Genomic DNA, 13,430 nt, shown 5'->3' with positions numbered 1-13,430 from the left:
CACCTGCATTTCAAGGACTCGGACTTATGTTAGTAACAAAAATTCTATTTCTAATCGGTAATATCCTTAAAAATCCCGGACTATGTCCCTATGAGTTTTTATTTTAGTAATTCAGAAAAAAAAAGGCAAAAAATAAAACTTTTCCCAAATCTTACATTTCACGATTCCGTGAAAACATAAACCTACCGATGTTTAAATATCGATGGTGAATGTATTTATTGGAAACCGATTATAACTATACTCAGCATGATAATGATAAAGTTATCTCTCCAGTTCTGTAGAGTTGCTGATTGTTGTCGATTGCTTCAGGCAGCCTTTGCAAGGATAGGGAAGAAAATACATTGTAGCCATGCCACCTATTGCCACGTATATATATATATATATATATATATATATATATATATATATATATATATATATATACGTGGCATATTCCCCGAGTTAAAATGAATCATTTCTCAGTAAATATCCATACATTAATTGGAAAACAAAAAGCACAAGTTTTCAGTAGTTTTAATAACAGAATTTATTAATATCTCCGAAGGTCACATTGGTTAGGCTGGTGGGGCAATTTAAAGCTCCTTTTTGCTAGTTTTATTGGTAGTCCTCCTTTTTTTATTATTATATGTTGTAGTTGGTTCTGTGTTAAGGTTTCAGGCTAATCTATAAACAGATAATCACTTTATAAGTCACCGTGGTTTCTCTTATCTGCCCTCACTCCATAAACCCTAGTATCGTTTGCGAGATCTTTGAGTTTTCCGTGGTGTAAATGACTTTTCCCGACATTGCACTTCCTTTGGAAGTAATAGAAACCAGTGAAAATACATTAAAAAGAGCTCAGTGTGTATGCATTTAATGCTTATCCTATACATCTGCCACTTAAAATCTGCCTGCCGTCCTAGTGTCGTCTTAATCTATCTGATTACATATCTGTACGAATTTGATATCTTATCTCTGTGCTCCAGGGCACTCATTTAATAAACAATAATAAAACATAACAATATTACGGCATCTAAATGAATTCAACATTTAATTGTTACAGGACTGACGGATCTTTACATGACATCCATCCGCCGTGTTCACCAGCATCGTTCACCAGCATCGTTCTTCATACCCCGCTGGGGTGAAAGTGTATATTTAGGGCGTTCGTTTCAAATGTCTTTTTCGGACTTTTTGGTTGAGAAAAAGCTTTTTTCTTACAATTTTCGTAGACCCTAGTTTTGGGGACATTTGCACAAACTTGCCAAAAGCCCTGCAAATTACATTTTGTACTGATCTGAATGCACAATATATTGACGCTCGATGTTTGTTTTAGTTAAGAAGCATGGATTTTTACCATAAAGATAAATCGTTATGTTTCGCCCCAAATTTTCTTTACCGTTTTTAATTTTTTTCACCCTTCTAATTATCGACGGAATTCAATAATAATTAGAATTTAACGAATCAGCGATATTCCTGTTGTAGGTTTAGAAAGGAGAACAGAAGAGGAACCTTTGAATGATCATCTTGGTGGATAGATCTTAATGTTCTCTTCGCTGAGGTCCAGAGTCCATGATAAGGAATATTCCTGATATCTACTTAAGTTTGATTACCAAATATCCTGATATGAAATGAAAAAAAACATATCTTTTAGATCTTTTGCAGGAAATGGTTTAGTTAACATGTTTCTGAAAGGTTAATGAATAAGCCTTTGCCCTCCGTAAACCTCGGTGGCAGCCAGCTATTTGGAAAAGGTTGGTGACTGTAAAACTAATCCTATTTATGGCGGTAATTAAACTCTTTGTGGTACAAGGGTCAAGTTAATAGGAGGTGAATCTCTACTTCTCGTGTGAACTTGAGCTGCGCTTCTCTGCCAAATATCAAATGTCTCAGCAGGTATATTTCTTCTGGACCCAATGAACGGGGTCATTCGGACCCCCTTGACCCATCACCCATTTTATTTTCAATGGGCTCTGTTACAAACTGACATAATTGATTTTACTTTTTTTTTTTTTTGAAGTAATTTATTTTATTTTATTGTAAAAGAGAACAGGAAAAAAAAACCCACATGACAGGATTTCCAAGCCAGTCATAGCCAGAGGCAAAACATCGACATGATGTAACATGTAACATGGGCACAGCTTGGCCTGTAACTAGCACATAGTGATGGTAGTGATGGAATATGAATTGGAAGCTAGATTGAGACAAGAAGGCCAGTAGTATACCAGTCGCAACTGGAACCTGCACAGATCGTAACATGAGAACGGAAATCCTCAAACACCAAAAAGCGGAAAACGAGAAGGAAAGATAGAGAAAGAGAGAAGAGAAAAAGAGTGGGAGGGAAGAAGAAGGGGGAAGGAAGGGGAGGGGAAATGACGACTCTCACAGCCAAGGCACCGCAACGTTGGATGGTGCGAATTTCCAGCCAAGGATCCCACATGAGATAGACAAAGGTGGGATGTGCCATGTAGGTATGCGGTAATCTTTTCTAGCTTGATAATATCCCAGATTTTAGCTTCGATGAAAGGGATAGCAGGGGTGCCCGACTTCCAAATCTTAGCTATAGCCAGACGAACTGCCGTACAAATGCGAAAGATTAAACGGTGGGCCGATGGGGACAGAGTGTCCAGCGGATAGTTTCTGCAGAGAAGGGCTGTCCAAGGGTCAGGATTCAAGCGGACACCAAGGGCTGCACTCAAGCTGTTGAAAAAGTAGGACCAAAGAGACGCAACCTGAGGGCAGGTCCACCACGTGTGCAGGAAGGTCCCCTCTTCGCTACAACCCCGGAAGCAGAGAGGTGAGTGGGCCGGGAACATGCAATGAAGCCTGGATGGCGTGAGGTGCCAACGCGAAAGGACTTTATAGCAGTTCTCCTGAACCAGAGTGCACGCGGTTACCTTCCAGACGTTAACGTAAATCTCACCCCAGTCCGCAGGTTCAAGGGATTGCCCTAGGTCCAGCTCCCAGCGCTGTTCGAACAGAGGCGAGGACGGGAATTTGATCCCCAACATGTGGTTATACAGATGAGAAATCGCACCATGTGGCTTGTGTGGAAGGCGGGTGGCTTGTTCATAAAACGTCGGGACGTGATCCGGGTGACGCAGCAGAAAGTCGCGGACGAAAGTCGCTGATGAAACCGGAAAATTTCTGTAGCCGGGAGTTCATAGTGAGAAAGGAGGTGTTGGTAAGAGCCAGGTTTATTGTTCACGAGCATATCCCCCACCGTGACGACTCCTTTCGCTCTCTCGGCATATATATAACCCCTTCGCATTCACAGATGTATGTGGCCAACTACCCACCTCTCCTCTTGCGCCTGAAGCGTGATCTAGCGACATGGTCTTCCTATCCATGAGAGCCGTAATCTGAGAGAGATGTCGTTTCCGCTTGGCGGATGCGATCGCTCTAAATTGTCCTCAAAGGACCGCTTTGTGAGCGTCCCAAACGGTGCCCAGAGAGACATCAGAGGTCAAATTTTCTGTGAAGTAATCAGAGAGAGACTGTGTGATGGTCCCCCTAATCTCAGGGTCAAGGAGTAGAGCATCATTCAAACGCCAGAGAGGCCTCAGGTTGGGCGGCTGAAGGGCCGAGAGGGTGATGTCTATCATAGCATGGTCAGACCAGGAAATCTCATGAATAGACGAGCTCAGAAGCGATGGAAGCAGTCGCTGGTTAAGAAAAAAGTAATCAAGTCTTGAGTACATTGCATGTGGATGAGAATAAAAAGAGTAGTCCCTGTCCAAAGGATGGAGAAGGCGCCAGGCGTCAAACAGTCCCATTGATTTGACGAAATGTTGTAGAGGCTTAAAGAGATTTCTCGGGTGCGGTGACAGGGTGCGGTCTAAAAATGGGTCCATCACCGAGTTGCAGTCCCCACCGATGAGAAGGCCCCCCGGTGGTGCCGTTAGAAGCGATCGAGCCAGGTCATCGAAAAACGTAGGAGTTGGCGGAGTTGGAGCGTATACATTCACAATCGTGATGGGCTGGTCATGAATCAAACAGTCCAGACGGAGAAATCGTCCGTCAGAGTCCGAGAAGGAATGAAGAGCTTGGAAGTGCAGGCGCTTCTGTATAAGGATGGACACCCCATTGTGCTTGTCAGGAGCAGCAGAGTGGAAATGCGTGGGAAACCGTGGATCCCAGAACTTGGGAATGTTTGCTTTACGAAAATGAGTCTCTTGCAGAAGAACAATATCGGCTTTGGATCTAATGTAGTGTCGAAGCACCATCCTGCGTTTCTGCGGAGAAAGCAGACCCTTGACATTATGAGAGACAATCTTCAGCGCGGGGGAGGCCGGAGTCGCCATAGGAACAGAAAATAAAACAAATCTAAAGGAGGGAACAAGGGAGAAGAAGAGGAGAAGGGGAGGAAGAAGAAGTGGAAAGGAGAGAAAAGAGAAGGGAAGAAAAAAGAGAAAAGGAGCACTGGAGGGACAGACCACCAGGAGAGAGAAAAAACAATGTATGTGTAGCAGACGGAAACAACCACGTCCACAATAGAACACCACGGGGGTCACTAGGTGGAGAGACGGAACAAGCCCTCCCCTGGCAACAAACATATAGTGCAGTAGGAATTCACACTACAAACTGGCACGAAAATATGGAACCATGAACACGAGAGCCGTAACATACAACCTTAAAAGTTGAGGGGCCGTCGCTCTAGCAAGAGCGACGAGGGGATACATTAGATTCACAAATCGAAGAGTGGACCCTAGATGCAAATGTGGGACAGAACGGCGTGAGATAATAAAAAAAAAAAGGGGGGGTGGGAAGGATGGAGTATGTGTGTATATGAATGTGTGTGCTTGTGAATGCAGAACCAGAAGATCATCGTGTACGCATTTGCGGGCGTTTGAGAGGAACGCCTAACATCTGAGACCTGTAATAGAGAGAGCGTCCAGCTCAGCCCAGCAAGTCAAGTGCCAAGAGAAGGCAACCGCCGCCTCACACGGGAGAGGCTGCTGCTTTTGAATGCATAACCAGACGGTCAGAGCGTATGCACTTGCGGGCGTTTGAGAGGAACGCCTAACATCTGAGACCTGTAATAGAGAGAGCGTCCAGCTCAGCCCAGCAAGTCAAGTGCCAAGAGAAGGCAACCGCCGCCCCACATGGGAGAGGCTGCCGCAGCATAAGTAGCACAAACAAAAACAAAAAAAACCCCTTTGCATAACGAGGTGTATGTATATGTATATGTGATTTTACTTTTTTAAGGATTTATGGTGTGTTATGACCTTTCTGCCTTTCTGTGAACGCAAATCATGTTTCCTTTTCCAACAGATAACAGGTCTTCAGTCACCTGGCATTGTCCTCTTCTAGGGAGGGGAAGAAGAAAAAGGTGCATTCGCAATGTAGAGTACACATTGTCGGCGTGGAAGCTCGTGGATTTGTATATCACTGCTATTGGTCCTTTTGAGTACAAACATGTAGAAGACAAGTCCTTTTATAAGGGGTGTAACTAGAAACCACAGGGCCCTGGTGTGAAAATTGCCCGGGGGTCCCCCACAACAGCTGGTATTTGCCATTATCGCCCCCAAACAACTTGTCTGTGCCTTCTTTGCCCCTTGGCCCACCTTCCAACATACACTCTGGTACATATATGCAGACACACTACACACAATTACTCATACTCACCAACACATACATTGACACACACAATTACACATGCATGCTCTCACACAATTATGCATGCATGCTCTCACACACACACACACACACACACACATTACATTACATTCATTTATAAAGCGCCGGCAGATTCCGCAGCGCTGAACACACACAATTGCACATGCATACACACACAATTGCACATGCATGCTCACACACAATTACACATGCATGCTCACACACAATTACACATGCATGCCCACACACACACAATGACACATGCATACTCACACACAATTACACATGCATGCTCACACACACACAATTACACATTCATGCTCACACACACTCTGATATGCTTCTGTCTCTCCGTGCAGGTTCAAAATCGTTTAGAAAGGGCCCTTCCGACCGGGAGCGGTGTGGTCCAGGTCGGAAGGGTCCTTTCTAACTTATTTTGAATCGGTACAAGGAGGCAGAAAGAAGGGGTCGCACCGGGAACCCTGTGCCTTTTATACAATAAATCATTTAAAAAAAGTGCTGTGGAATCCGATGGCAGTATATAAAACAATAAAAAAAATGTAAATAACTTGAGATAAATTCATAGTTGCATTGTATGCAATATGCATCAGCTAACAAGTTGTTTTAGAGATTCTTTCTCATTTTTTGACATGGAGGGTGCTCCGAAACACTGAAAATAACTGTCACGTCCTTCCCAGGCTGCGGAGCGGCATATCTCGCTCTTGTTTCAATTTCCCTGTTTTGCTTCAATCCATTCCTGGATTTTCTTTTGCGCTGTTCTGATCTCCCATTCCTTACTTCTGCTTCAGCTCTTCGCTTCAGCTCTGTTTCCTTAACAAGGTGTGCCCCACCTGTGTGTTCTGTGCTCCACCTGTGTTCTGTGCTCCACCTGTGTTCTGTGCTCCACCTGTGTATTCTGTGCTCCACTCGTGTGTTCTGTGCTCCACTCGTGTGTTCTGTGCTCCACTCGTGTGTTCTGTTTGTCTCAGTGTGCAGTCTACAGGTATGTCTCAGTGCTATGTGTTTGTATTTCATGTTTGGTTTGTTTTGTATCTTTGTCAGCAGGGATAAGCGTTAGGACCCACCGTCATTGGAGTACTTTGACGTAGTGGTGGGCTAAGCATACTATGGCCATAAGATGTGACGGAATCTCCAATAGTTATCAAACAGTCCTAGGCTAGTTTCTGTCTTTATGTGTGTCAGTCTGTCCTGTATCCCCGGCAGCAGGGTGTCCTGTTCTGTATCCCCGGCAGTGGGGTGTCCTGTCCTGTATCCCCGGCAGCGGGGTGTCCTGTCCTGTATCCCCGGCAGCGGGGTGCCCTGTCTTGTTCCCTGTTGTGCCCTGTGTTATGTATATCTTGTCTGGTTATGTTTCGGGCTTGGTCTCCCTGTCTCTTGCTTGTTATGTGTCTGCTATATTTCTCTGCTTGGCTTCCAAACTCCCAGCTTGCAGCATTCCGCTCATGAGACTTGTGTGATGTCTCATGCCTGTTCCTGGGTGCCAGCAGGATTTCACTTTGTTCTGGACTACATCTGCTGCTATATCAGGGCACTGGTGTTTGGCTGCACAACCCTAGATACTCAACACCCAGGTGAGTGCGGTCATCCTGCAACCAGGCCCTGTCTACTCCACTACTGCACCGTAACTCCTGCACACAATCTTTGGGCGCGCTGGGTCCTTTCAGTCATCCGCGTGGACCCAGTTTGTGACAGTAACTAGCGAGGAGGTTTATGTACTGAAATGTCCTGGCCAGCAAGTACATCAAGTTACTGATTAACTTCTAAACATAATAATGGATAAAAGTGACAGGACACCCAGACTTTGCTTTATTGTCGAAACGGTCTTCAGAGAAGAAGATTCCCTTAATTAGGTTCAAAATCCCTTTGCCCAGAAGCATACATCGAGAATCCTGCTCAATAGTAGAGTTTCCGAAACCTTCCTGAAACTGCGGAGAAATTCTAGAACACTATGGCCATGAAGGGGATCCTGCTGGTTCTTCTACTTGAATCCCTGGTCCTGGTGGCTGCAGACACTTTTAAAGATGAAGCTCTGAACATCATGGCCAGCTGCCCTGTCATAGATGGGTAAGTGATAAAACCCCCTCCATAGCGCTAGGTGACCACTGCTACGGTCCTTACTAAAACTCCATGGGAGGGAATGCACTCTATTAGTAAATTATTACATGAAACTGCTGTGGTTTCTTTCCCGCAAAGAAAGAACAAACCTTTTAATAATTGATGCCGTTTGGTACTTTGATCCATGTTGGAGCATCGAGGACATCGAAGACATTTAATGCAGACCTAGATGCGTATTTTTCTCCAAATACACAAGGACCCCGTCCCACCATTCAGATGATCATCTTGAACCATCTTCTGGTTGAATATTTTCTTCTGAAGGGCAGACCCTCTCCTTTGGAATACCCTCCCTGGTTTATCAGACACCCCCTTATTCTCCAGGTTTACCCCAAAGCTTTTCCCTTTTCTTTTTTTGGTTTTAAAGGAATGTAATGGATAAGTATTGCCCTTCTCATCTTTTTGATAAGTTAAAGTTGCTACATGATGCACTTCTTTTTATGTCCTTTTTATGGGTCAGAGGACTCTTCTTCTAGTAACTTCGCCAAACAAAATGTTTGACCAGACCATTGGTTTCCTGCTTAGTGAATAAGCTCCGTTGTTAGTTGTGTAGAGGGACAGGAGTCTTTGTTGTATGGATAATAGATGGTAGCCCTTCATCTGTGTGATAATCCATCTCTTTCCCCCCACATAGACACAATGACCTGCCCTGGCAACTTTTAAGTAAATTTAACAACCAGTTGAACAAAACTGATCTCTATACCCTGAATGATACTCACACGAATATTCCCAAGTTGCGAGCTGGAAGAGTGGGTGGACAGGTGAGTCGGGGCTGCTGGCTTATGGCCTATGTGTAAGTGACCACCAGCACCGGCGTCCCTTTCCTGACCTCCAACTCTCGTTCCATCTCCCCAGTTCTGGGCAGCCTACGTTCCTTGTGACACTCAGGGAAAAGATGCCGTGAAAAGGACTCTGGAGCAGATCGACGTCATACAGCGGATGTGCGAAGAGTATCCAGAAGTGTTTTCGTGCGTGGACAGTGTTCAAGGTGAGGACCCAGGAGATGTTTGAGGATGATGGATACCTTAGGTGGGACTTCACTGGACATGGTGAGTCAGTGAGTCAGAGGGTCCCAGGAAGCAGGTAACATAGAAGAACGCAGGCAATCCTACATGTTGTGCTTCACTAAGTTACCTTGGAGCTGCGGGTTGCCCTGTTGACAAGCAATGAACGGAAGATTAATGATGATTTGAGCGGAGATCAGGAAACATTTATTCTTAACATTTTCTCCTTTTCAGGGATTGAGGATGCATTCGCTGGCAACAAAATAGCCAGTCTGATTGGAGTTGAAGGTGGTCACTCAATCGACAGCAGTTTGGGGACTCTGCGTACCTTCTACAAATTGGGGGTACGATATATGACCCTGACACACAGCTGCAATGCCCCTTGGTAAGAGCCGTAGGGTATAGTAAAGGCAGTTAACAAGCACCATTCGGTGTTCAGGGGACATATTCATTTCCATAAGGGGAGAAAATAAATAGGGGGTAATAATCATGTACATCGGGTCGGGTAGGTGGGAGATCCGTGTCTTGTCTCTCTGTATCAGACGGCGCCAAACAAGGTAGGGCAGCTGTGCAGTCCAACCGACTGCTATATAAATATATGTATATTAAACATGTTCTCCGTACATACCATTAGATCAGAACCTGGCGCTTTAAACATTTAGCGGTTACTGCACTTTCCCAGTTGGGTTAATAAGAGTTTGTTTTATCAGTTTATTTCTGTTTCTCAGGGTGGACAACTGGCTGGTGGATAGAGGAGACGACCAGGCGGAAAATAACGGATTGTCTGAATTTGGGAAGGTGAGAAGTTGGTGTCCGAAGGTCCGGTGTCCTTGAAATATATAAATATCTTATAAACATGCATGTAACGTGCTGCCCACCAGTGCTAGGATTGCCCTACAAAAAAAAAGAAAATACACCCCATAAAACATGTAATTATACCATGTAGAAAGATCATTGAACACTCAGCAGTAAAGGTGTAACGCAATCAAATGTTAGGGTAATGAAGACTTTAGGACATATTGTATCACGTTGATTAATGTTCACTTGGATCACTGCCAAGCCTTATATTATGTCATATATAAAGTTCCCGGGTATAAATATCCATCTTCCGGGTGCTACTAACTCCAACGCTCATGATGCTGACTGGTGGCAGGCAAACATGTAGCTGGAAATCTGGGTATTAGCTGAACAGTCACGACATCACCCAAATATCCAGATATCAAAAATAAGCACGATGGCCGCTTGTAAAATGGGTGGGATGATGATATTCCTCCACTAACTAATCCTAGCCTAACTTTCTCCTCCCAACAGAATGTCATCCTGGAGATGAACCGATTGGGCATGATCGTCGATTTGTCTCATGTCTCCGTGAAAACAATGAGGGATACTCTGGAGGTGTCCAAAGCCCCCGTTATCTTCAGCCATTCCTCTGCCTACAGCCTCTGTAATCACGCCCGCAACGTGCCAGACGACCTTCTGAAGCTGGTGGTGAGAGTCAGAAGAGAAGAACTCCTCTCTATGCAGAATCAGTGTTCACACCCGAGGAGATGCACTGCCCATCAAAAGTTTGGGGTCCTTGTTTTTGGAAATTTGTCCATAAAAATAACCTGAAATGGATCAGAAATCCAGCGCAGACGGGGTTAATGCTGTAAATTACTGTTGTAGCTGGAAACGGCTGATGTTTAATGGAATCTTTCATAGGCGTACAAAGACCCTTTATCACTCCCATCACTCCTGTGTTCCAATGGCCTTTTATCACTCCCATGACTCCTGTGTTCCAGTGGCCCTTTATCACTCCCATCACTCCTGGGTTCCAATGGCCCTTTATCACTCCCATCACTCCTGTGTTCCAATGGCCCTTTATCACTCCCATCACTCCTGTGTTCCAATGGCACGTCACTTTCACTAATCCAAATATGAGTTTAGAAGGCAAATTGATGGTTAGAAATGTCCTTGTGTTCTGTGAAACCCACTAAGTGACCCCAAACTTTTGAATGGCAGTTTGTATAAAGAGTTGTAGAATCCAGAATGAAATGTTTTTGTGGTGAGGGCATTTAATTTGGGTAACTGAGCATTCATTAATGTACACAGGGCAAGCTGTTTATTGTGGAGCAATCCTTGGGAGCCTCCATCGCAGCTTCAATCACTACATCTGGCACTGAAATTCATGACTCCGTAAATCTCCCGTTTTGACTTTTGATTGATTTGTAGATGTCTTTGGCGCTATGTTCTTGGAATGAGATGATCTCCTCTGAAACGTAACACATTTTGTCTTTTTTTTTTTTATTACTTAACAGAAGGAGAAGAGAGGGCTGGTGATGGTGAACTTCTACAACGACTACGTTACGTGCAGTAAAACGGCGAATCTATCCAACGTGGCAGGTGAGCTTGGGTCACTGATCACCCGTCATTGGTTTGTATCTCAGTGTTTCCTTTTAACATAAAAACCTCCCTATTCTTCACTTTTTTTGGACCCTTGCCCAGGGTCGCCAGGATCACCATTAGCGGTCTTGAGATCCAAGCTCAGCTTGTCATACATTTGCAAGCCAAAGATGCTATTAACAGGGCATCATCTTCCTCCCCGTATGGTAGGCCGGCACATATTTTTGCCAATGGCAGAGATACCGGACCTGTCTTTATAACCGGTTCAGCGGACCCGTGCGGTGTGATGGTTATATGGAACCTGTACGTTCTCTCTTTACAGATCACTTTGATTACATCAAGAAAGTTGCTGGATACGAGTCGGTCGGATTTGGGGGTGACTACGATGGCGTTCCCAGGTACAGCTTTTACAGATATGACAATTCAGGACCTTGTAAGACATGCGCAATCATGGGTTATAGGTTACGTTATAGTCAATACGTTGCATGGAATTACTCGCTTAATATACTATTTTAGAAAATAAAATTAAGGAAAAAACATAAACATAATAAACTAATTGTTATGAAAATGTGTTTATCCTCAGGGTTCCGGAAGGCTTGGAAGATGTTTCCAAATACCCGGACCTAGTGGCTGAACTCCTGAGAAGAAACTGGACGCACGCGGAGCTCAATGCCAGTCTGGCCTACAATTTATTGCGTGTTTTCCGGGAGGTGGAGCAGGTAATGTTATAATAGTGCAGGTTTTTTTTGGGGGGGGGGTTATCTTGAAACTCACAGTTTAGTGAATACAGCCTGTTTTGAAGACAAAATCATGTTAAAAAGGTTGCAATATTAATAAGAACGTCTGCCTCCGTTCCCGCGCAGGTGAAAACTAACATGATGACATCTGATCCTAAAGAGGTGCCCATTGAATATGAAAAGATAAAGAGCGACTGTCACACCAGCTACGGCTATGATGTAAGCGACGTAAAAGATGCAGCCGAGCGTCAGCTCTTGGGAAAAGGACTTATCCTCCTGTGCCTCCTCTACAGCCTGTTGGTCTGAGAGTTGGACAAAGATGAACCCCCTTCAGCGCATTTGACCTGCTGATTAAAGGACTGACTCCAAATTTTAAGTATTTATTTTTAACCCTTGGGTAAACGGAAGGTAAATAGATAATAGAAGAAATGTCTCTTTATAAATGCCGACTTGTAATTTCTGCCAAAGTGTTTATATAAATATATATATATATATATATATTATATACATACATACGATAGGTTCTTTATAGCAGGTGGAATGAAAACCCAGCTATTCTCATAAGGGAACTGACTGTGGTTGGACCCCTCATAAATGCTTCTATCTATAATGCAATGATTCATGTTTTCCAAACTCATTCACTATAGAATTAACATTAGTGTACAGTTTATCAAACTAACCGTAAGCAATACGGGAAAATTAAAGCATTCATCTCACTTTTTTAGTCTGACTTCTGATCATAATGGTTCAAAGTCCACTGTGGGGGGGGGGGGGAACTCTCCAATACTCTCTGTTTATTGTGGAAAAACAACCACAGGCAGATATACAATAATAATAAAGCAAATAGTAAAAATAATCAGTAATACGGTAATTCATACTATATCAGCTGCAGGCCACTAGAGAAGCAGAGTGGCCGCTCTCATACGCCGGTGGTATTACTCACATGCATTTGGCAGTCTACGTAAAGCAGGTTTATAAAAAAAAAAAAAAAAAAAAAAAAAAAATCCCAAATCATTTAATTTGATTTTTTTTTTTTTACAGGATCTGAGCTATAACCTAAATAATTTACAAGCAAAACTTAAAAACATGTGCTTTGTTTTTAATCTGCATATTATGAAATGTGCATGGATGCATTTTGGGTGCTCATAAGGCCACTACACCATGGAGAAGAATTAGGGAAATAATAATATTCATATATTAAAGCAGCTTTAAAGGCATTCATCCAATTTAAGTTATATGGTAAAAGAAAGCTCTACTTTGTGGCGTAGATACCGTTTTTAAACAAACATACGCCATCAGACTGTATTTATGAATCAACAGAATTTATTTTCAAACGTAAATACAAACAAAACATCAGATAACAGATAATTTACCCCCAAAAAAAGAAAAGTGAAACAGAAAAAGAGAAATTGCAAGGCAAATGTGTTATAAAATACAAATCATTTACATGGGGATACCATAAAGCACCCGCCTGAAAAATCAATCCCTCTAGCGGCTTGAGTGCAAGTCTCATCATCCTCTAATTGCTTACAGCGGGCATGATGGGAGATTTTAGTTCAAGCGCAGGAGTTTTAAC

The 13,430-nt window shown here is 43.4% G+C and overlaps 1 protein-coding gene across 1 annotated transcript; it reads left to right on the top strand.

Annotated features, from left to right (window-relative positions):
- The first annotated feature begins 7,418 nt into the window (after positions 1-7,418).
- Positions 7,419-12,224, top strand: DPEP1 (dipeptidase 1). Its single transcript, XM_053448928.1, has 10 exons — positions 7,419-7,683; positions 8,366-8,492; positions 8,587-8,719; positions 8,970-9,120; positions 9,464-9,533; positions 10,047-10,223; positions 11,033-11,117; positions 11,440-11,515; positions 11,701-11,836; positions 11,981-12,224. Exons 1-10 carry the CDS (start codon positions 7,568-7,570, stop codon positions 12,158-12,160), a joined length of 1,251 nt encoding a protein of 416 aa, XP_053304903.1. The 5' UTR covers positions 7,419-7,567; the 3' UTR covers positions 12,161-12,224.
- The last annotated feature ends 1,206 nt before the right edge of the window (positions 12,225-13,430 follow it).

Source organism: Spea bombifrons, chromosome 10 (assembly GCF_027358695.1).
Source record: "Spea bombifrons isolate aSpeBom1 chromosome 10, aSpeBom1.2.pri, whole genome shotgun sequence".
NCBI lineage: Eukaryota > Metazoa > Chordata > Amphibia > Anura > Pelobatidae > Spea > Spea bombifrons.
The sequence above is the reverse complement of the archived record's forward strand: the minus strand, read 5'-3'. Positions and strand labels throughout refer to the sequence as shown.

Bases quoted from the DNA above. Each gene is read 5' to 3' on its own strand.
- DPEP1 (XM_053448928.1), top strand. From the start codon at position 7,568: ATGGCCATGAAGGGGATCCTGCTGGTTCTTCTACTTGAATCCCTGGTC. The intron at 7,684-8,365 runs GTAAGTGATAAA...CCCCCCACATAG, and splicing joins AGCTGCCCTGTCATAGATGG to ACACAATGACCTGCCCTGGC. The intron at 9,534-10,046 runs GTGAGAAGTTGG...TCCTCCCAACAG, and splicing joins GATTGTCTGAATTTGGGAAG to AATGTCATCCTGGAGATGAA.